Raw genomic sequence first — 23850 nt, 5'->3', positions numbered from 1 at the left:
TCCTAGGCACCCTTTGCAGGCTGCCTTCCCCAGGCTGCTTTGCATGTTGATTGGGGGAGGGGTAATCCAGTTTGCAGCTGTCATAGGCCAGTGATGAATCACTATCCCGTCATTTGGCTGCCTTCCCCCTTAACACGGGGAGGAGGATAGACCTGCAAGAGGAAACAACAGTTGAGACTTCAACTTATAGACAATATGCCTTTCACTGCTGCAATATCCCCCTTTTTTTCTTTTGGTTAAAGGCTGTATTGTCATCCTCAGCCATGTGCTTTGTATAATTAAGCCTGGATACTGAGGCAGAATAACAACAGCGTCTAATTTTTCTCCCTGACCACAGGTGCAAAAATATCAAACGAGTTCAGATGTTGCTGTTTCCTCAAGTTGCAGGTAAGGGCATTATTGATATTGGGCTTTTATTGAAGAGGACACTTTATGATCCTCCCTCAATTTTTACATACAGTTTCTTAATTTCTTACTATTAATAGCAGAAATTTTCATTGTAAACCATTTAGCAGCTTTCTGTGCATGTAAGATTGTTGTTTGTAAGAAGAAATGGAATAAGAAACTGAGCCTGAAAAAAAGCATTATGAGCCAATAATCATTTCACTGTGATAAATATCTGGCAGGCCCATCTAAATGAGTACCTACTGAAATAGTCGAGAATTAACTGGATTTAAAGGAATTCTGGTTGGAGTTCAGCAGTGAAGGTGAATTTGCTAAGTTTTAAAAGGAAAAAATACTTGAAAGTTTTTAAAAGTTTCTATTGAAATATTGAGAATATTTCAAGTGGCCCTACATAATTGAAACTGAAATCTTTTAAGCTAAAATTTTAACTTGTAGTAGCTTTGAGTTAGTAAGTGAAGAGTAAAGAGTATCAACATCATATATGTGTATATATACATACATACATGTGTCAGCTTCATATGTACAAGTTGTTCCAGAAGTCTTAGTACAGCTTTAAGTTATTAATGTTAATATTAATTTAAGCTACTAAAGTCTAAAGCTGCACCAAGACTTTTGGGACACCTCGTACGACATATAAATGCATGATATCCATGCACGTCTACATTTGTGTATATTATGCATTTATAATATATGCATCCTCTTTTGAGGAAGGATTTGAGTTATTCAAATTTTTTTAGAAATCTTGGCTAATAAATAAAGCAGTGTGTAGCTGTGCTTTTTAGTTACTTAAAATGAATCCTCCCTCCTTACCCCACCCCCTTTATTAACAGACTACAAAATTAAACTGGCAGTTCCATATTGGTGTACCTTTATAGAATAATTAACTGCTGAATATAAGAACTTTCAGAGGGAATTTAACTGTTTTTATATTGTAAAAATGTGAAATTGCAGCATTAAAGTAGAACTGTTCTTATTTCCCTGACTAAGTGACAGCTGAGGTACTAGCAAGTGCTAAGGCAGCCTAATGCCTGTATGGATTCCCTGTATGTTGGCCTTATCCCTTTTCAATTGGGCACGCTGTATATAATCCACAAAGCAAACAAGTGAGCCGACATAATAATGTTTTAATGCTGCATTTGTTTCAAGGGAAACAGAGGAACAATTAAGTAGTTTGCCAGAGTAAACACATGCATCAGGAATATCTCATTCCCTGTCACTAGACTGTAGGCTTCAAGTGTTTTATTTGGTTTGGAGACCCATTAAATTACAATTGGGTGGTAAATTATGAGGGAGTACACAGTGCTAATTTATTGCTTCTTTGGGGCATACTCTACAATAAAATGATGGTCCTTTACATAATGGATATACATAGGGAACTTTTCTACTGTGGAAAAAAGTGTTTTTAAACATCTTTGTAACAGGATTTAGACATTTTTGTAACATGATTGAATTTCTTCTTTCAATATTAAAAATAGATGTATTGAGCTGGGACCCATAGGACTACTTGTTCAGTTTGGGGTGGAGGAAAGTAGGGATTGAATAGAATTTTTAAAAAATCACAGTGTGATCTTTCATGGATATAAGTTTTGATATCTCTCATTGGCTGTTAACATCATAATGGTGCTACCAGAAGTCACAACATAAGACAATCATTTGGATTTCCAAAGGAAAAAAAAAAGCAAAAGAATACAAGGAAAATTTCTACAAGTGTATTTCAAAGAAGGTATCAAATAGCAAGCACATTAAAGAGTGGTGTGATGAATTTAATACATCTGTCAAATGGAAGATTTCTTGTCTTTAGGTCTATGGAAATGCAGGATCTAACCAGCCCACATAGCCGACTAAGTGGTAGTAGTGAATCCCCCAGTGGTGCAAAGCTTGATAACGCTCATATAAATAGCAATTCCATGACACCCAATGGCACAGAAGGTGAGTTTTTTTTTTTCCTTGTGATTATTATTTACTTGGTATTTTCATTTGTTAATATGGACCTTTTTTAAAAATTTGCTATGGTTTGATGGCTATGCCCATGAATATAACTATTGCTGTTTTATTTTCCAGTTGCTAGAAAGATATATTTGCAAATAATTAACTAACTATATTATTGTAAGATGAGTTATTTTCCATTTACATACACTGAGAAGTATTGCTATTGATTAGTCTTATGTCCTATTATTGTTTATTCTTAAATATCAATAACTGGTCATTGACCATTTTTCAATTAAAGAAGCAATAAAAATGTCGAATTATCTGATTTTTTACTACCCTTTAATAGATATAACTAATTTGGGTGAACTGTGACACTTTAAAATAATAAAATATTTGATTATCTATTGCTATTCTTTAAGCTATGGGCATATAAAAAAGTCAAATCACTGGTTTATAAAATATATTTTAAAATAATGAAGCATTTTAGTATTAAAACTAAGTAATATATCTTAGTTGAAATTATGTTGTATACATATTTTATGACTAATTATGGTAGTTTCTAAATCATAGGCTTAATTCATCTGTAGAGTTTCATATCTGATTGCCTGTTTTAGATAACATGTGCTTTGGGCATTTATAAAACTTAAAAATTTACATAGATGCCTTATAGAAAACATTAGCTGTAATAACATGAATCATGCATGTGTGTATATAAATATACTGTTTATTTCTGCTCTCACCTAATGTAAGTATCTTTTGTTTGCTTACTCTTGGCCCTAGAAGAGCAGAGACAGTGAGCCACTGTAACCTATAAAACTTAAAATTTCTGTACACTGGAAAATGCAGAGATTTTGTTTCCAATAGAAGTTCAGGAAATTGTACCTCCTATAATTCACTATAATACAAATAAGACAGTTACATAAAATAAGTTGTTTCTCATGTAATTTGGGGTTTATATTTTTATACCCAACAGAAAATTTTAGTAAGATTTTAAGTAATAATTATTTGCGTGATTCATATAAAATGATAACTTGTTAAATTGTCTTCCTTTACTTGAGAAAAACAAAACAAAAATCTTCTTTAGAAATAATGAATTTCCATCCAGAAACTTTTTTCATTCACTTACACTAGGAAAAAAATTATCTAAACTTAATTTATATGAATTATAGGAATACAAAAAAATTTATAAATTTATGCAACATCTAGCACAAAGCCGAACAGCTCTTGTTTTCTTTTTGTTTTTCTTTTGGCCTTTCCCTTCAGGTGACAACATGACTCTGCTCAACACTGCAGCCTGGTTTTTAAATATGAGTACTCAGACCACTGCAGGTTTGTGTGACTGTGGTGAGCACAAACACACAGGTGTTAGCAGGCATTCAAAGATACTGGTAGAGAACTTAGGAGAAGCATCACAGAGAAAATGGGCAACCCTTCTAAACCTTCTAAGTCATTTCAAACACTGGGGTAACCACCTGAGCAGGTCTATACACTGTCTAGTGGATGGTAGATAAGGTGCTGGCCTTAGAAACAAGAAGGCTTACCTTCAAAGCCTGCCTCTGACACTTTGTATTTGTGTGACTAGAAGTGTGTCACTTCAGCTTTTTAAGCCTGTGAGTTATAGACTTGTAGCTTCTGTCTGTTGACATGGTAAGCCATCAAGAAACAATATATTTAGGTTTCTTGTTTAAGTTGGGCAGTAAGTCAGTTTGCTCATCATCTAGTTCCATGTATCAGTAAAAAGCCTCAACCGTAAGTTGAAGTAATCTTAATGGATGAATTAAGCATAAGTAATTTTAAAAAACCCAACTTTCCTACCATTTTGCTAAAAAACAGTCTTACAAAATATCAAGCCACATCGTTTGGACGTATCCTATGTGTGTGATGACTTTCTCTATGGAGTGCCGCGTTGTAGTGATGTGTGGTTTGCTCTTTTTCTTGCATGTGGAATGGTAAACTTCTTCATGCACACACACATTTTACATAAGTTTGAAGGTGATTTGGAGTAGTGTGGCTTTACAAATTTTGTACATCAGGAGGTTATTTTTATTTCATGAGCAGTCAACACACCATAAGATTCCACCATCCCAATTCAGTCCACAGGCTAACTGGACATTGCTCTATAACCTAGAGATCCTAAGTTCATTTCCTAAATTCTAAAGGGGAAAGGGAGGTGATAAGGGAGGCACACCTGCCTTAGAATGGCTGTTTCAGGGCAGCTAAGTGATGCAATAGATAGTGTACCAGCCCTGAAGTCTGGAGGCCCGGAGTTCAAATTCAGCCTCAGACACTTACTAGCTGTGTGACCCTGGGTAAGCCACCTAAACCTGATTGTCTCAAAAAAAGGTAATAGAATGGCTATCTCTGAGAAAGACATGTCACTGATCCTGCTCAATGCATTTTCAGATATGTTTTGCACTGATGCAAAAATGAGACTTTTTAGATTGATATCTCTATGTCATTACTGTCATTTTTAGTATAGATTTCCCAGACTAGGATTTAGTTATCCTGCTGAGCTTTGTGATTTTAGGTACCTACACTGCTTTGAAAGAAGAGATTTCATGTTTAGAATATGCCATACCAACCTGTCCTTTAAAATGACAGAGTAGAGTTTATATTCTAATATACATAAAACTATTCAGAAATTTTTGGAGGATTTGAAGCTAACATTATTGTTATCCAATTTAGGCTTCAAATTATTTGATTGTTATACCTGTCTCTTCTATTGTGTTTCCTTCATTTCTCTTGACCAACTCTAGAGGAATGAAGATTAAGGGTTGTTAGGTTATTGTTACCCAAGACTCCTCTCTATGGCCTTGTCATTCTGGTATATTTTTTCCTTGTTACTTTTGCCCGTTTCAAAACAAATAGAAATGTTGCAATTAGCCATAACAATAATAATAGCTAGCATTTATATATGAGATACTATTTATAAAAACACTTAACGCAGTGCCTGGTATATAGTAGGTAGTATGTAAATGCTTTTTCTCTCCTTCGTCATCCCTGTTTAAGGTTTACAGAGAAGTTTGCAATATTATCTCATTTGTATGCTCACAACAATCCAGGAAAGTACCATAGTCTCTTGTGGATAATAATGACATGGAACACTGGAAAACAAAACAAGAAAACCAAATCTTAAACTCTTATTACTAAAAACAAAAAGTCAAGAAGTCAGCCTCTGCCCTTAACAAAAACAAAACATTGATTCAAAAAAAGGAAGATGCCAATGATCAACATGGTTTTTGTTTTTTAGAAATTAAGGAAGGTAATTAGAAATACTCTTGGAAATTGTTTCCAAAAATCATTAGGTCATCAGAGCCTACACATTTTTACACTGGCTCTACCCACATACATCTTGTCTACCATTACACTTTTCATGGTTATCTTAACTTTTTCTGCTTTTCTACAAGAAAAAGTAAACACAAGGATTTGTCTTCAAGAACATCTACCATCACTTCATCAGAAAAAAAAACAAATAAGGGAATGCAAAGGGAAAGCAGAGTGTTACATCATATGTGTAGCCCCTGGTTATGGGGTCAAGACATGTCTTTGATGCCCTGAGTACACAGGCCAGTGCCTATTTTCATGGTCAATCAAAAAGATAAATACAAAAAGGACATGGAACCATGATTTCAAATACTGTGTTTTTCCCTTCAAGTCTCATACTATTTGAAATAGATAAGTGCTGATTTCTTTGTAATGATAATAATAATCAGCATTTTCGCAATGCTTTAAAGCCTGTAAATCAAGGCTTGCGAGGACTTCACAAACCTTATATCATTTTATTGTCAGTGCAACCTTGGTAGACGAGTGTTGTTATTATCCCCAAATGAGTAAATGGAAGAAAACAGAGGTTAAGTGACTTGCCCAGGGTCACGCAGCTAGTGACTAAGGCCAGATTTGAGCTCCATGTGAACTCCAGATCCAGAACTCTATCTATGGATCCACCTCACTGCCTGTATCTCATGATTCAACATTCTTTAGATTCTCCCACCAACACCACCCCCAGTTCCTAATTTCCTCTGAGTGTTACTTATTATTAATGTTGTCATTATTACTATTACCGTCATCGTCACCGCCATAATTTTTTCTGATTTGAGTTCTGATTGTAGTTTAAATGAAATAATAGATAAGGACATGTATTAGCTATGGGAGAAAAAAGTCAAAGGGCAGGGAATAGAACAAGGAAGGAAAGTGATGAGAATTTTTTAAAGGCAGTGTAGACTTAGTAAAATATATATATATATATATATACACATACATATATGTGTATACACACATATGTAATATATGTGTACATTTCATACATATATATATTCCATAGTTTTTTATCTATACTTAACAAGTATTTCAGTACTGTAAGTGCTGTAGTCACAGAGGTGGCAAACTTATGGAGGAGGCTGTCTTTTTTATACCTCAACCTCTTTGTACTTTTCCTTACTCTACTATTATCAACACCAAATTAAATTTCAAGCTGGAAATGACCTTAAATATTTTCAGTTTCATCCTAATTTTACCCATAATGAAGCTAAGACCTACACCTGTCAAGAGACTGGCCCAAGATCACACAGACCAAATCTGATTAGATCTTGGATTTCCTAACTTGTTGTCCAGTGTGCCACGTTATTCTTTTGATGATCTTGAGGGGAAGTGGATCTGAAGAAGCTTTTAATTATTTAATGTGAAAGCTTAATTTCTAACTCCTCCCCCAAATAGTTGCATATTAAGAGAGCAGCCTAAGGGAACATTGGTGCTGCAATGGAAACAAAATGGAACTTGGGAAATGCAGGTGATACAAAAGAAAAGATGACTTTTAAGAAAGGAGAAGCAACCTAGATAGAGGGTGAAAGGACCATGACTCCAGTGCCACTTATTCCACATACCACATGCAAGACTGTGGGAAAATCAGTTAACATCTCGGAGCCTCAGTTCTTTCATCTGAAAGTGAAGATTTTGGATTAGATCATTAAAGGCCCCTTCTAGCTCTAAATCTCCTGATCCTATGAAGACCTCCAAGTAATGCTGACTCCCAAGATCACCCTGAATGAATCCTCTACTCAGAATCTGTCCCCAAAATAGACAATTAAAAGAAAATTTAGTGTACGAGATAATGCATTAAAATATGTTAAGTATATTCATAATAGTTTGATAATTAGTGTCAGTGACATTTACAAAAAAAATGTTAACAAAGTGTTATACAAAATTATATCATAGTTGAATATAAGCCAGTTGCATGAATACTTTCAGGACGATAAAAGTGAATACTTTAAATTATACATGAATATGTTCAATAAATAGAGGCAGCTAAGTGGCACAGTGGATAGTGAGTCAGGAATCAAGATTCATCTTCCCGAGTTCAAATTTGGCCTCAGACACTTACTAGCTGTGTGACCCTGGGCAAGTCACTTATCCCTGTGCCCCAGTTTTCTTGTCTGTAAAATGCGCTAGAGAATGAAATGGCAAACCACTCCAGTATCTTTGCCAAGAAAACCCCAAATGGAGTCACAAAGTGTAAAATGCATATATATTGATGACTAAGATGTCATAACCTGGGTTTAGAGATCGACATCAGGTGACAGAGTTTTCTCAAGTTTTAAAAGTCTGAAATGAAGATAAAAAATCTGCATGGCAAAAAAATGAAAACCCAAATATTTCAGTTGGGATTAGATTTCATCCACTTAAAGTGGAATTATTTTCTAAATATGTTGATAAAGGTTGTGGTTGGTAGTGTATTGTTATTATTATTAGTGCTAATAACAACAATAAATTACAAACAACACTAATGAAAAATTAATAGGGATATTAGCAGAAAGTGGGGAAAGTAGCTCCTATTACCATCCTGATTGACAGAGTTAATATTCCTTGAGAGACCTAGGTTGTATCATTGTAACATTTTTGTGGGACTCTTGCAAGACTTCTCAAAATGAATACATATGATAAATGCTGGAGAGGACATGGGAAAATTGGAACATTAATACATTGTTGGTAGAGTTGTGAACAGATCCAGCCATTTTGGAGAGCGGTTTGGAACTATGCCCAAAGGGCTATAAAAATGTGCATACTCTTTGCCCCAGCAATACCACTCCTAGGGCTATATCCCAAAGAGATCACACAAGTAGGAAAGGGTCCCATATGTACAAAAATATTTAAAGCAGCTCTTTTTTGTGGTGGCAAAGAATTGGAAATCAAGGGGATGCCCATCAGTTGGGGAATGGCTGAACAAATTGTGGTATATGAATGTAATGGAATGCTATTGTGCTATAAGAAATAGGGAAGATACAGACTTCATAATAACCTGGAAAGACCTACATGACATGATGCTGAGTGAGAGGAGCAGAACCAAGAGAACATTGTACATAACCACAGACATATTAATTCTGTGGTGACTAACTTTGATAGACTTGGCTCTCCTCAGCAATACAAGGCTCAAAGACAGCTCCAAAGGACTCATGATGGAGAGAGCTAGCTACATCCAGAGAAGGAACTGTGGAGTCTGAATGCAGACTGAGGCAAACTATTTGCTGTCTTTTTCCCCTTCTTTTTTGGTTTTGTTTCTTCTCTCTTATGATTCATTCCATTGGTCATAATCCTTCTTTGCAACTTGAATATTGTGAAAATAAGTTTAATGCAAAAGTTTATGTAGAATCTGTATAGGACTACATGCTGTTTTGTGGGGAGGGCTGGGAAGGGAAGAAAATTTGAAACTCAAGAACATGTAGAACTAAGTGTGGTAAATAAAAAATCTAATTTAAAAAAAATAAGAAGTATGCTTTTGGGAGTGAGATAGCTAGATGGTACAGTAGATAGAGCACTAGACTTGGAGTCAGGAAGAGCTGAGTTCAAATTCTAAGAGTATTATTAGTTGATCCCGGACATATCACTTAATTTCTGCCTTCCTTAGTTTCCTCATTTGTAAAATATGGATGATCATAACTTATCTCCCACAGTTGTTGTGAGGATCGAATAGTATGACATATAATAACATGTTTTGTAAATTTTAAAGTCAATAAAACATTAGCTATGAATGAATATAAAAAGCAAAGACAGTTGTTGCCCTTAAGGAGCTAAAATTCTTTCAAGGGAAATTCAAGGAACTTAAGTTCTACTGGGAGGGATGATACATAAAGAAGAATGGTGGCCTGAAGAGGTGCTTTGATCTGAAAAGTTACAGAGATAGTGAGTGAAGCCATAGCAGAATATGTTACCACTAAGCATCCAAGAACAATGGCAGTTACCTTAATTGTGGTTCATAGTTCCAAAGTCGTAGGGGAAGACTTGGGGGAGAAGGGGAGGAGTGGTGTGTAAAAGTTATCTGACAGGCAGAAGACATGTCAAGACTGTGAAGGAGATAGCTGGAGAGTGGAGAATAAAATTAATCTTATGATAGATGAATATCAGGGGTCAAGTCAGATAGGATTTCTTGAATGTGGTTTTATTCTCAAAGACGCCGTTGGCAGTGATGTTAAGAATTTTTGCTGTTGTTTGTCTCAAGGTGTGAGAAGCAATTTCTGGCATAAAATCTCAAGGTTTTAGTGACTGTACGATTGTTATTTACTGAACAATCACAACAACTTGATGTAACTAAGGAAATGAGGATCAGGAACCTTGGGTTCTAGTTTCACCTCTTCCACTATCTGTGCAACCTCTGTCACATCACAGCTTTCCTAGGCTATGTTTTGTTCATCTACAAAATGAGATTTTTGAAGGCTGCCCCTCCTCCCAGTATGAAAATTCTATTGTTATCCTCATTTTGAGGCAATAAATCAGTTGTTCCTTTAGGCCTCTGGTTATCATTCATCTATTTGGACCTAAGGTCAACCATTTTACATTACTGGTTTTGATGTTCAATTTTTTGAGGGGGGTGTTATTTACCCTAGAGTTCTAAGTATTAATTTTCTCTTGTTTTCCATATAAACATTAAGGCAATTAAAAAAAAGCTTACTTTTTAACACATTAATTGACTGGTTTTGTTTTTTTTTTTTTAAGAGAAGCCAAATTAGATGCAGTTAGAATCCTCATCTGCTTCACTAGGGTTTGGAGGATTCTGATAGTAATTTAAAGTGCATGTCTGAGTTGGTATCTCATATTTCTAATATTATGATTCAGATAGAATCTTGAATTAAGTGGTTGAATTGTATGCATTTTGAAATGAACTTTAGATATGATTGCATGTAGAAGGAATGATGGGTTAATTTAATTTTCATGACTGACTTTTCTTTAATTATAGAAGATACATTTAAGACACTCTTTAAGTAAACCTTCTTTTAAAAATTTTTAACATAGTTTAATGTAGATTCCTAAAAACTTATATGTATTTGTTGTTTTCTCATGTTGTTTCATTATAACAAAAATACTTCCATCTATTTGAAACACTTTAAGTGCTTTCTCATTTAGTTTTGACCATACCAAAAAATAAATAAAAATATTTAGAGAAATGAATGAATAGGCAAATAGATAAATAAATAAATAAATAAACTGTCATATGCAGATTTCCACACTTAGGAGTAGGGCAGCTAAGTGGCACAGTGGATAGAGTCCTGGGCCTGGAGTCGGAGAAACTCATCTTCCTGTGCTCAGATCTAGCCTCAGATACTTATTAGCTAAGTGACCCTGGACAAGTCACTTAACCCTGTTTACCTCAACTTCCTCATCTGTAAAATGAGCTGGGAAAGAAAATGGCAAATCGCTCCAGCATCTTTGCCAAGAAAACCCCAAATAGGGTCACAAAGAATTGGACACTACTAAAAAGCAATTGAACAACACTTGGAGTAACTTTTAAAAGGTTAACGTGTTCAAAATGTTTGTGATTAAATATCCTGAGATACATGGAAGAGTTGCTCACTATCATTGTTGTTCATCTATCTAATCTTTGTAAGATCTAGGCTCTGTGGACATAGAGTAAACATATTGAAGGTAGAAACATTTCTAACTTGCACCATATTAACATAGTTGCTTGTGATTATACTGTTGTCCTGCTAGGGATATTTCTTCAATATTAAAAAAAATAGGAGGCAGGAAAACCTAAATTTGGCAATTTTAGTGTCTGTGTATGTTTTGTAGTTTAATATCCTTATTGTTGAAAGATTTGAAACTCTTACTATCATCTTCCAATGCTATTTATAATAAAATCATTGAAAATTGACTATGATACCTTCTGCTATAGAATATAATTCTGCAGTATAATCTGTAGCATAATCTATAGCAAATCTGTACAGGATCCAATCCAGTGGCCTCTCGAGACCAAAAGAATGCCTTATTTTAAGGCATTTTATCTATGAATCGGTTCCCTGGTGTGAAATCAATATATAGTTTATAGTGAGGCTCCTTGGTACTACTGGACTTGTATGCCTACACAGAGTTCAAAACTCATCAGATGTATAAGTTGACTTTCTCCCTCTTACTAGCTATCAAAGCTTTAACTTCATTCTAACTATGTTAGCCATCTTCCTATGCTAAGCTTGATAAAAGAAAGTTCAAATTTCACATTTTGAGTTGACGTTATTTTCATTTTAATAGTCTTGCTTGTTACTTTGTTGAATTTCTGGTTTCATCAATATGTGTACTGCCATACTGAATAGAAACCTATTCCATCTCCATTTCCCCACTAGGACTTTTCATACTATTTAATTCTTATCTGTATATTCACATTAATTTTATAGCAGGTGCTGTTACCCAACACTGTAAAGACCTTCCTTTTTTCCTTTTAATGTCTTGGGGATACAGAGATACTATTTGGACTATGTCTGTTGTCCTTTCACTTTATGTGACCAAACTATACGAATATAATATTCATAAGAGGGAGATATGTTTTTCCATTTGAGGTGGGGTAGTAATATTGTCCATCACTTCAGTACTTGGCAAGATACATTATTTCATCAGTTGATTCATTCATTATAACATTTATAAACATTTATGTTTCAGGCACTGTGCTAAGTATTTGCGGTCCAAAGACCAAAAGAAAATAGTCCTTACCCTTAATTATCTTCCAGTCAATTAGACACATGTAAATATGAAATAATTTTGAGGGGAATACTAGCAACGGTGGGGATCAAGATAGGCGGGAAGTAGCGCATGAGCACAGAGAGCTAAGAATTCTACAAGGCAGAGGGCATAGGGAGTGCATTCCTGGCTTGGAGTCAATCTGATATTCCAAGACATAGAGGCAGAAGATGGAATGCCATGTATGGGGAGCAGTTATTATGTCAGTTCATATTATGTCATATCAAAGAGTAAAACACAATAAGCTTTGAAAAGTTGATTGAAAACAGATAATGAAGTGTTTTAAGTGACAAGCAGAGGAGCTGATTTTTTATCCTATAAATAATTTGGTGCCACTGGTGTTTTGAATGGAGAATATATTGGGGAGGTTTGAGACCCATTAGGAAGCCATTGCAGTGGTTTACAAAAGAGGTGACAAAGTCTAAAGTAGGGGATCATGTGAATGGAGAGAAGACAGATTTGAGACAATTTGTGGAAGTAGAACAGACAAGACCGTGACAACCGATTGGACATGAGGGGCAAGGAGGATTGAAAAATTGAGAATGACTCTCACACTGTGAGCCTGGTTAACTAGAAAGACAGCTGTGCCTTTAACAGAAGTAGAAAAGTTAAACACAGAGGAGAGTTTGGGGGTGAAGATAATGATTCCTGTTTTTGGCACAGTAAGCTTTAAGATGCTTATGAGACATCTAGTTGTAAATGAGCAATAGGTATATGCAAATCTGTAATTTGGAAGAGCACCTAGGTTTGCATGCTTTTATGTGTGTACACACACAGATAAATGTCCATATGGGTGTGCTCTAGCTATGGCGTATATATGAATACATGTACAAGGATATATTTATGCACATGTGGCTATCGGCAAGCATGTATAAATGTATATTTATATATATGTGTGTAGATATACTTAAACATATAGGATTCTTTGGCATAGAGAAAATAATTGAACCTATTAGAGCTGACAAAATTACTGAAGGAAGAGATAAAGAAAGAAAAAAGAGCCCATGGTATAACCCTGGGGTATAGTCATATATGGTAGGTAGAATGTATACCATGATCCAGCAGAGATGACTGAAGAGGAGTAGCATGATAATTACTAGGAAGAACTGGGGGGGGGGAATCATACCCAAAAAGAAGCAAGGGACAATGTGCAAAGCTTCGAAGAGGTAAAGAAGGAGGAATACTGACAAGAGACCATCTGATTTGTTAATTTAGAGATTGTTGATAAACTTGGAGACAGCAGTTTCAGATGAGTTTTGAGGTCAGAAGCCAGATTACAAGGAATAGGGGAGAAAGGGAGAGGAGAAAAAGAGGAGGCAAAGAATACAGACCTTGCCCACCATTATGAATTTAACAATAACAAGAAGAAAATATACAGAATGTTACATCTTGAGTGTATCTTCCCTTTAAGAATGGGGGGAAATTCAACATATTTGAAGGAAATAGGAAAAAACCAGAAGATAGGAACAGTTTTAAATTCATAAAGGAGTTGAGAGTTATTGGAAGGGCAAGCTTTTAGGGCAAACAGGAGGAAATGGGATCAAAGATACAGTTAGAATGGTTGGCCTTGATAAGGACTAGGTTTCTTTTTTATCAAAAACTAGAAAATGGAGATAAAATGTGCAAGTTGACATCAAGGATTTATAGGATAATGGAATTGAGGAGAAGGAGCTCTTGACAAAGAGTTACTATTTTCTCAGTGTGGGTTATGAGGATATCTACTTCTTCATGCCTTTGGAGGCAGTTTTGCTGAATTGGTGTGGCCAAAAATATTCATCATCTGGAGGGCAGTTTTCTTAATGAATTTATACCTAGAGTGGCTTTCAGAAGACAGCCTAATGTTGGGGCTTACACTTGAAGTTTTTAGCACTTGATAGGATTTACCAAAGTTTGCACTCCACTGGTATAGCCTTAGAGCACCATGGTGAGTCATAGGAATCAGACTATAGTAGAGGCATTGTGCATTAAGAAGGAAATTTTGATAACAACCAATCTCAAAATTCTTTCAATCTCAGAAAATATTCCAATTCAGTTGGTAGGTTGGTTCACAATTTCCCCTCTGAATTTGGCTTCATTAACTTTGTAAAGTTCACCAAGGAATCAGAGCTATTCCAGGGACTGTTAGTTTTCCTCTAGTGGTCATATTGCTTAGTGATACAGTATTCTTCCTGGGAGATACAAATATAATGCCTTTGAGTCCTTGAAAATAAAATTCCCTTTGTCTTTGAGGTACCATTTATTAATGAGACAATGTCTCTGACCATTATGATAACTTTAAATCATATTCCTCCAGGAATACTGTCAAATTCTAAGCTATAAAAAGCCATATATGGGGCATATATACCTATTTGCATTTTTAAGGCAAAATATTCTCAGCTCATTATCTTAAATTGGTTTATTGTATACTGATATTCTATGATATAGCAGAAACAGTACTGGAATTGGAATCAGGAAATCTAGACTGACACCCCAGTTCGATGTCTACTAGCCATGTAATAAAGAGCAAGCCATTTAACTTGCCTGACCTTAAGTTTCCTCACCTATAAAAAAGGTAAAATCATATTCGTATTTGCCTACATCCCAGAGCAGTTTTAGAGAATGTTCTTTGTAGACTTTAAAGTCCTATAGGAATGTCTTATTGTAATTATTTTTATTGACCATAACTCTGAAAGAGAATTCGAGTAAGCTCCTAATTTGTGTCTTATAAAAGCATTAAAAAACCTGTAATACATTTTGCAGTAAAACTAACTTATAAAGCTTGCTCTTTATTTTTTCCCATATTTTAATTTGCCAGGTATTGGCAGAGAGGGTCTTCAGTTTTTATTTCAGCCCTTTTCTGTTATTGCTCAGGGAAAAATTCAATGAAACATTGTTCATGATGATGATGACGATGATATGTACACACATGTGTACACGCATACTCATCCCGTGCTGTGAAATCTTTTTTATTCCAATGAAATATGAATTTGAAATGCTTATCCTATTGCCCCTTCTGTTAATGAGAGGCAACATAACATTGATGTAAAAATTCCTACTATGTAGTGTTCATCTGTATCATCAGACTCAAAAATATTTTGACATCCTTTTAAGATAGTTAATATTTTTAATATCAAGAAGAATGTTTGGATAATGACAAAATTGTGAAAATTCATTTTTTATTCTCTAATACCTCTTCAGTGCTAACTCATAAAAGTGATGATATTCGTAAGTGAATGACTATGTAGTTTTCTATACCAAACTATAGCAGACTATCCTAAGACTCTAAAGGAATTTTTCTTACATCCTTGAAAATAGCTCTTCCTTTTTGAACTTATGCTGTATTTATCCCATTTAATCCAAATTGAATTTTGCATTTATGCTCATAAATTTTGTCCATATTAATAGTTGAGCATTTCATAGGCTTCCTTTTCTTGTCTGCAAACTAGAGCTATGTTAGCAATAACACAGAGGTTTTGGGGCATCTGAGGATACTGTCTATTTCCATTGTTAACAATTAAACGAAAACATTCTGGCCATATTCTTGGTTGAGAATACAGTAGAAGAACACAGAATGTTCTACTGAGATGGTAAGGGAGAAAAGTTGAAGAAGGACACTATAAAAAGAAAGACACTTAAGGAGCAAGAATATTTAGACATTTGGGAGTAGAAGGATTGCTCAGCATATGTTATAAAAAGAATGAGGACCCCAGTAATTCATGAATTTTTGTTTCTATGATAAAATAGAATCTGCCCATTGACCTAGCAATAGGGCTTGAGGATGAATAATAAACACTTTGATACTTCAGCTGGTGTATGATCTCATCAGTGTGGGTTCTCTTTCCAGCACTTTACATTACCACCCATCCATATCTTTTAAAAATATTTTATTGCTATCTTTTATTTTTATATTGCTTACATAAATAGGCAATGTGTAAACTATATAGCCAACATATATTACCCTCTATCCCTCTCCACTTCTAGAGATCCATCCATATGTCCACATTTATTTTAAAAACAGTAATAAGAAAAAATCAGCAAAACATATCAACACACCAAAAAAAAATCTGATGTTTTATATAATTCTGTTGCACACCCATGGATCTCTCTGCAAGAGAATTGTGGGGAGGGAAAAATGGTATCTTCTTTGGGACCAACCTTATTCTCTTTATAATTTCACAATATTCAGTTTTTATCGTTTTGTGGTAGTTGTTCTATTTTTATTGTGCATTTTGTTTAATTGGCTTTGCTTACTTCCCTTTGCATTAGTTCCTACTATGATTTATTCCATGCTTCTTTGTTTTTATTGTTTCCTACATAAAATTTCATTATATTCATAGACCATTTTGGTTTAATTGTTCTCTAGTCAATGGGCATCTATTTTATTTCTAGTTCTTTGCTATCATTAAAAGTTCCACTTCAAATATTTTATTACATATGGATCTTTTCTTTTTAGTCACTTACCTCCTTGGAGTATATACCTTGCATTGAACTTTCTGGTCAAAGGACATGACCATTTTAGCATTTAGTTTGAATAATTAAAAATTGCTTTCCAGAATGGCAGTACCAATTCACAGCTCCCTCACAAAATGCATTAGTGTTCCTACCTTTTCACTACCCCTCTGATATTGCCTATCTTCACCTTTCGTCATTTTCCATCCTCAACATCTGACCTGTATGACTTCTCTCATATCCTCCAATAAATATTTACTGGCAGTCCACTCAATATTCTCAAATACTTGCTCTAGACCTTTTGACATTATGTGGATACTAGTGAATTGTAAGGGTCTGCCTTTTTGTTAATACCTGACCCTCAGTCAATTCATCCAGTTATATTCAATAAGCATTTATTAAGGGTCAAATATATACCCTGGATTAAAAAAATTTAGTGCTCTCTGACCTCAAGTAGCATATATGCTATTGACTCATTTCATTTTTCTGGCCATATGTCTCTTTGATGGAATCTTTATTGTTGCATTTGGTGCTGATTTTGTACTGGCAATATACCCTAGTAGGCTTATTCCCACAATTCATCTCAAAAGAATCCTGTCTGGAAATAATGTTCTGTGATAAAGTAGGCATCCTTCTATGAACGCTGGCCTCTTTTGATTGATTGAAAACTTCTTCATGACAGGGACCATGTCTTCTTTCACTTCCAACCTTGTATAGTATCAGATACACAAAAGGTATTCTAATATTTTTGAATGAATTAGGAACTAATTGGTTCATTATTTATATGGTGTGTTTATTTGTGAGTTCATGTGGGTAGAGAAAAATGGGCATGAGGTATGTATTATGACCTTTGAGAGTAGGATATATATACATTTTGTAGGCTAACTCAAAATAGACCTAATGATTTTCTTAAATCATGTGGTTCAGGTTCTAAATCTTGGGTAGGTTATCTACATTCAATTTTCATCGATTTCATGGGAATTAGAACAATATCTTAATTTTTTTTAAATCTCTCACAGTAGCTAGCGTAGATCTTTGCACATAGTAGGAACTAAATAAGTGATTGTTGAATGAATGTATTACTGGCTGGCCAGTTAGCGGAATGAATGAATATAAAAGATTCTTTACTACTATGTAATCTATAACATGTTTCAAAAGTTATAATAATCAGTGACTCAATTATTTTACGTCCCTTTGCTTTTTTACCTTTTTTCTCTTTTTGCTGCCTTCTATGTGAAAGAAAAGGATTTTACCAGACAGACAAAGATAGGAGATAAAACCTTATTCAATAAGTTTTGTTTCCTTTAGTTATCCATTTCCTTAAGTACCTCCTCTAATCCATCATAAATTGAGAATTCATCTCAAATTCATCAGAATGCATATAATTAGTATAAGTATTTATCTCATTAGCTTTTTTGGCTTATCACAATATTGACTCTTATTGATCCCACTAAAACCCACAAATGTTTTACAAAAACTGCCATGTAATAAAGTATGTTTGTTGAATGAATTGTGAACTAGCTAATTAACTGTATAAAGTATGCATTGCCTATACATCTTTCCCCATCCTATCCTTGTAAAATTTCCTTTTTAAAATCCAAGTCAAGAACAGTCCATTTCTTTCTCTACATCTTCATCTTGTTAATTTTGGCCCAAAGTTCTATACTGTCAAGTCTTTTTTTCTTATTTCAACTCTGTCATTCAACATGTCTCTCCTACTTGTCACCTGAAAATTTGACAAGCATTATTTTTGTGGCTTCATCCCTCTCACTGTTATGGTTGAACAGCACAAGGTACAGGACAGATCCCTGGGACACTTAGAAAATTCACTTCAAGTTTACACCATCCAGTTAATACTTATCCAACTGTTTAAAGATACCATTACAATCCTCCATTTTGGATGTTTAATATTTTTGGTGACCCCTTCTTCCCCTTCACCATTTTTGTGACCTGTTACTAATGCCTACAACAGTCTAGAAGTTGTTACATGTTGTCCAAGCGATAGTGTCGAATTGCTGTTTTAGAATATTTAATAAATAAGTATAGGAAATGTTTCTGAAAAGGAAATAAAAAATTCTTTAAAATCATCCTTATTTCATTGTCACTTAAGAGACATTGCTTTTTTCTGGCAATCTCCTGGTTATTTTCTGTAAAGTTCTGAGATAAATCCAGTCCTTTCTTCTTTGTCGTGGTACTAGAAATGAAGCCAAATTTGATGTAGTGCTGTGTTTGGAGATTTGTGGACTTTTAATATGGGTAACCACTGAACTTTTTTCTCCCAAGGATATTCACCACTAAAGTCCCATCTTAAAATCTAAAATAAAGTGATAAAGTTGTTTATATCTTTTCCTTCCTAAATTCAGCCAATTCAATCAATAGAAACTGTAGAAACAAGAATTTTCCACTTTTGTGTATATTTTATACACTCCTAATGTTATTTTAATGTAAATGAAATATACATTTTCTTTATAATAGAGGCCCCTGAGCAAGCCTGGTTTTTGACCAATAGTCATTTTGGATAATGGTATGTAAAAATTCCATTAAAATATAGTAGTACAGTCTTTCCAAAGTATCACCATACATCTTTTAGAATGCTATTTAAACACTCAAGCTAGAGATTGGAAATTACTTTGAATAGTCTAGTCCTGAAGCCATTCAAAGAAGCTAGGCTCGGCCAATATAAAGACAAAGGGAAAAAAAACAGCCCCCACCTGCAGGGAGCATGCATTATCCTTTGAAGATAGTCTATGCAAACAATTTTGTGTATGTGTTTGTGTGTATGTATATGTGTGTCCATGCATGCATGTGTGTGTGTGTGTATAATAAATTTGAGGAAGATAGAAACAACTAAGAATCATTAAAAGCTTCCTGTAGGTAATCATACATGAGAAGAGTAGAGACTTGAAGTTAATGATTTTAAAATAAGGAGGTAAGCAAGGAGGGAGTGTATTCCAAGCATAGGGAAAAAAAAAAACATAACAAATTGCTAACTCCATTGGGCAGGGTGTATGTTGTTTGTTATCTTTCTACACCTAGAGCCTAACTATGTGCTTTGTACATATTAGGTACTTAATAGATGTTAATTTTGTTGAATTCTGTTATTTGTAAGCACCATGTGGGCAAAGACCATGTCATATCTTTTTGCCACTCCTAGAACTTAGAATGCTCTTTATAGGATATGCTTAATTGAACTTCATGGAAACATAGGGAGGTTATGCTCCAGAATAATATTATTTCAGCTACATTTTAGGTACAGGAGACTTTTGTGAAACAGCCCAAAATCCAAATCACTATTAATAATGTTTCAGTTGGAAATTATGTTTTGGTTCCAAACAATTGAGATTGGTGTACCACTAGTATTAAAGTGGTATAGTGGACCAAGTGGTAGAAATGGAGTCAGAAGGTCTCAGATAGAATCTCAGCTGTGTCTCAGGCAAACCAAATGAATTTTCTGTACCTCAGTTTCCTCATCTCTAAAATGTCTTTCCGGTAAAAAAAAATTATAATTCATATAGAGAGCAGCAAAAAGAGAGAAAAGGGTAAAAATGCAAAGGAACACAAAATAGTTGTCATTGATAATTGTAACTTTTACCAGCTAAAAACTCTTCTCTTACTTTTTTTTTCAGAGGTCTGGGGCAAAGTTATAACCAGGTATCTGTTGGAATGAGCTATAACCAACTTGCAAGAGCTGATTGTTAAATTTTCATTCTGAGTATTGACACGTTGGAAATCAGTCCTTGCTACAAAGGAAGGCTTGATTTATTGTTTTATTGATTGATTAAACTTTAGGAAGTGTTTAAGATGCAGATTAAACTTAAAAGCATGTGGAAGGATTTTTTTTTCCCGAAGACCCCAGTTGTTAAACATTTACCAGCACCTAGGTTATAATCTAGACAGATAAATATGATCCATGACAGAATATGATTGAAATAAAGGAGAGCTTCAGGTAAGGTGCCAGGAGAATTCGAAGAGGGAGGGAGCCCCACTTAATTGGGAGTGAGTGGAAGTGGATGAGAGTACCCTTCAGTAAGATGTGTATTTGATCTGAGCCAGAAAGGAAGAGAAGTGTTTTTAGCTGATAGTGAGTGAATATATTCCACACATGGTGGATGGATGGTCTGCAAAATTCATGAAGTCAGGACTAAGTCAAAGAATAGCTGCTATTTTACCATATCAACAATAAGGAGTCCCCAAGGGTTTTTAAGCAAGGAAGTGATATCATTAGATCAGTGTCTTAGAAGAATTATTTTGAGAATTGTATCAAAAATATTTTGCATAGGGAGGAGAACAGGGGCAAAGAGACCAATATGAATGCTATTCCAACAGTCCATATCAGATCTGCCCTTAATAAGGGTAACAGCTGTTTGAGTGGATAAATAAGAGCAAATGTGAGAGAGATTATGGAGACAGAATTGGCAATATTTGACAATTGATTGGATATAAAAAGTGATGGAGAGGGGAGAGTTAAAATTAGAGGTAAATACAGAAATTTTAAAGTCATCAGTGTAGAGGGGTTTATTGAACCCAGGAGAGAGAGATGAAATCACCAGAAAGATATCCATATAGAGATGTCAAGCAGATTCTTGGTAATATGTGACTGCAATATAGAGTGAAATGAAGACTAGACATATAGATTTCAATGTCATCTTCACAGAGGGGATAATTGAAGTTCTGATTGTGAGTTTATAGAAAGAAGGGAAGGCTAAGGACAAAGACTTGGGGAGACTTATATTTACCATATCCAGACATAAAAATACTGGTTGTACTCAGGCATACCTTAATGTTTAAAAAGCAGCTTTGTGTTTCACTTTTAAAGTTTACATATTATAAAGTAAGGTTTAATTGTTAAATTTAAAATTGTTTAATTGTTTTAATTTCTTTTGTTTGATGAATAAAAATAATGTACTTTTTGGCTGAGCATTCAACAAACTTTTACCATAAAAATTGCACAAAAATTGCCTAGGCAAGCACTATAATGAAACATACTGTGTTTTATTACTATATTTCAAACATACCTATGTGAGGTGAGCTTAGTAGAACAAGGAGAAAGCCAGCGTGGAGAAAATATCAAGAAGGGTGAGGTGATTGCCAATGAAAAATGTTACAGAGAGATCAGGCAGGATAAAAAGTGAGGGAAAAAAACCACAGTATATTTGGCAGTTATAAAAGGATAGTCCTATCATGAGGAAGAAACATTAAACTTATTCTGCTTAGTTCTAGAAGACAGAAATAGGATTAATGGGTAGAAGCTACAAAGAAGCAGGATAAAGGAGAGGAGCTCCTTAATAATTTGAGCTAACCCAAAGTGGAATGGGCAGCCTATATAGCAGTGGATTCACATAATAGAAGAATTTCAAGAAGCTATAGGAATACTTCTCAAGGATCATAGACTCATGAATTTAGAACTGGTTATCTTGTCCAACAGTCTCTATTTTACAGATGAAGAAACTGAGTCTTAAGAGGTTAAGTGACTTGCCCATGGTCATATGGTTAGTATGTGTCAGTGATAAGATATGAACTCAAGCCTTTCTGATTCCAAGTTGAGCACTCTATCCAATATGCCTTGGTGCCTCTATGTTCAGATATGAGTTGGATTCTGGGTCACTTTCATCTTTGTGACTGATTTATTCTTTGAGTGGGTGGTAAGCAAGTGAAGGCAGGAAATATAGACTATTATTCCTAACAGTTTAGCAGATCAGAGATAAGTGATAGAAGGCAACAACTTGAGAGCTTGTCAGAAAAAAGGTATTTATATGATGAATAAGACCTGGTCATATTTGTAGGCAGAAAGGAATGAACCAGTACAGAAGCATAAGAGAGAGAGAAGGAATGATTTGTTTTTCCAAGTCCCAAAGGAGACTGAAGGAATTAAATCAAAGGCATGGATAACCAGAGGGAAAGGGACTTACTCTTTGTAAAGAAATGGACAATAATTACCCTCTAAGACTAGAAGGAAACAAGATTAGTTGGGTGCAGGTAGAGAGGCTTTGAGATGTGAAAGAGTTGAATGAGGGTGGTTCTTGTGAATGGCCCCAATATCCCAAGCAAAGAAGGAGATGAGATTATCTGTGAATCAAAAATAGAATACGTGAAGTCAATTAGAGTACTAAAAGACCAAATTTCTACATGAAGTCCAAGGAGGGAAAGAATATTTTCTACTGAAAGATGAGGAAATATGTGGAGGAGAGTAGTGTGAGATCTGACTGGAGAAGCAGTCCAGTAGTCTAGCATAATAAGAGGGACATAAATGAATTTGTTCATGTGAAAAATTAACCTAGCAGCAATGTGAAGTATGGGTTGTAGCTGTCACAGATTAAAGTCAGGATGATAAAGAAGTTATTACAAATAGTGTAGGAAAGTGGTACAGTGAAGGGGAGCTGTAGTTGTCTACTAGGTGAGAAGGGAGACTAAGAGATGGATATAAAAGATAAAAGAGTAGATTAGTGAAGAAAATGCTGGATTTGGTGTGTCAAGTCCTGGTTCTGGTGATTAACTACCTATGTGACCCTGAGCAACTCAGTTTTGCTGGGTCTTAATTCCCTCTTCTATAAATTGAAGAAGTTGAACTTGACCTTTAGGGACCCTTCCAGCTAGAACATTTTGTGGTTCTAAATAGAACTGATAGAACTTGACAACTGCTTATGTATAGGTCACAAGGAAAAATGACTGAAATTCCAAGTTGGGATTCCATAAATGACTCCATCATTACCCCCACACCCACAGTAGGATCTGGGACTCTGCTCTCCTTACCCCTTCCACAGGCTGGCCAGTAGAAAGAGGAGATTCCCCAGCCCCAAGCCTCTGAGAATGGTTTCTATGGTGTAGGCCAAGGGTGAAGGGTATGGAGACATAGGGAATCAGGACAATGGAGTTAGGAAAGGCATCATGTTCTGATGGATCATAGGAGCTAGAGTTAGAAGAGACCTTAAGAGATTATCTAATCAAGATCTCTCATTTTATATATGAAAACAATGAAGTGGAGTGACTGGGACTTGTCCATGGTTATACAAGTAGTTAGCAGCAAAGGGTGTATTTCAGCCTTCTGATTCCAGATCCAGTGTGCCCTCTACTCTATCATTTTACTTGAAATAG

General features: G+C 35.0%; 1 protein-coding gene across 4 annotated transcripts in view; it reads left to right on the top strand.

Moving 5' to 3' along the window:
- Positions 1–361: 361 nt before the first annotated feature.
- Positions 362–23850, top strand: part of EYA1 (EYA transcriptional coactivator and phosphatase 1) — a 159649-nt gene continuing 136160 nt past the window's right edge. For 3 of the 4 annotated variants that reach the window (XM_036765897.1, XM_036765889.1, XM_036765883.1), the window contains exons 1-2: positions 362–387; positions 2207–2334. In XM_036765897.1, the coding sequence (XP_036621792.1) occupies positions 2211–2334 (124 nt within the window). In that variant the 5' untranslated portion in view covers positions 362–387; positions 2207–2210. Of the gene's footprint in view, positions 388–2206; positions 2335–3597; positions 3670–23850 lie in introns of all 4 variants that reach the window. The other variant, XM_036765859.1, reaches the window with a different exon arrangement.

Source organism: Trichosurus vulpecula, chromosome 1 (assembly GCF_011100635.1).
Source record: "Trichosurus vulpecula isolate mTriVul1 chromosome 1, mTriVul1.pri, whole genome shotgun sequence".
In the NCBI taxonomy this organism is placed as follows: domain Eukaryota; kingdom Metazoa; phylum Chordata; class Mammalia; order Diprotodontia; family Phalangeridae; genus Trichosurus; species Trichosurus vulpecula.
Note: the sequence above shows the minus strand (reverse complement) of the source record. Positions and strands in the feature narration are given on the sequence as shown.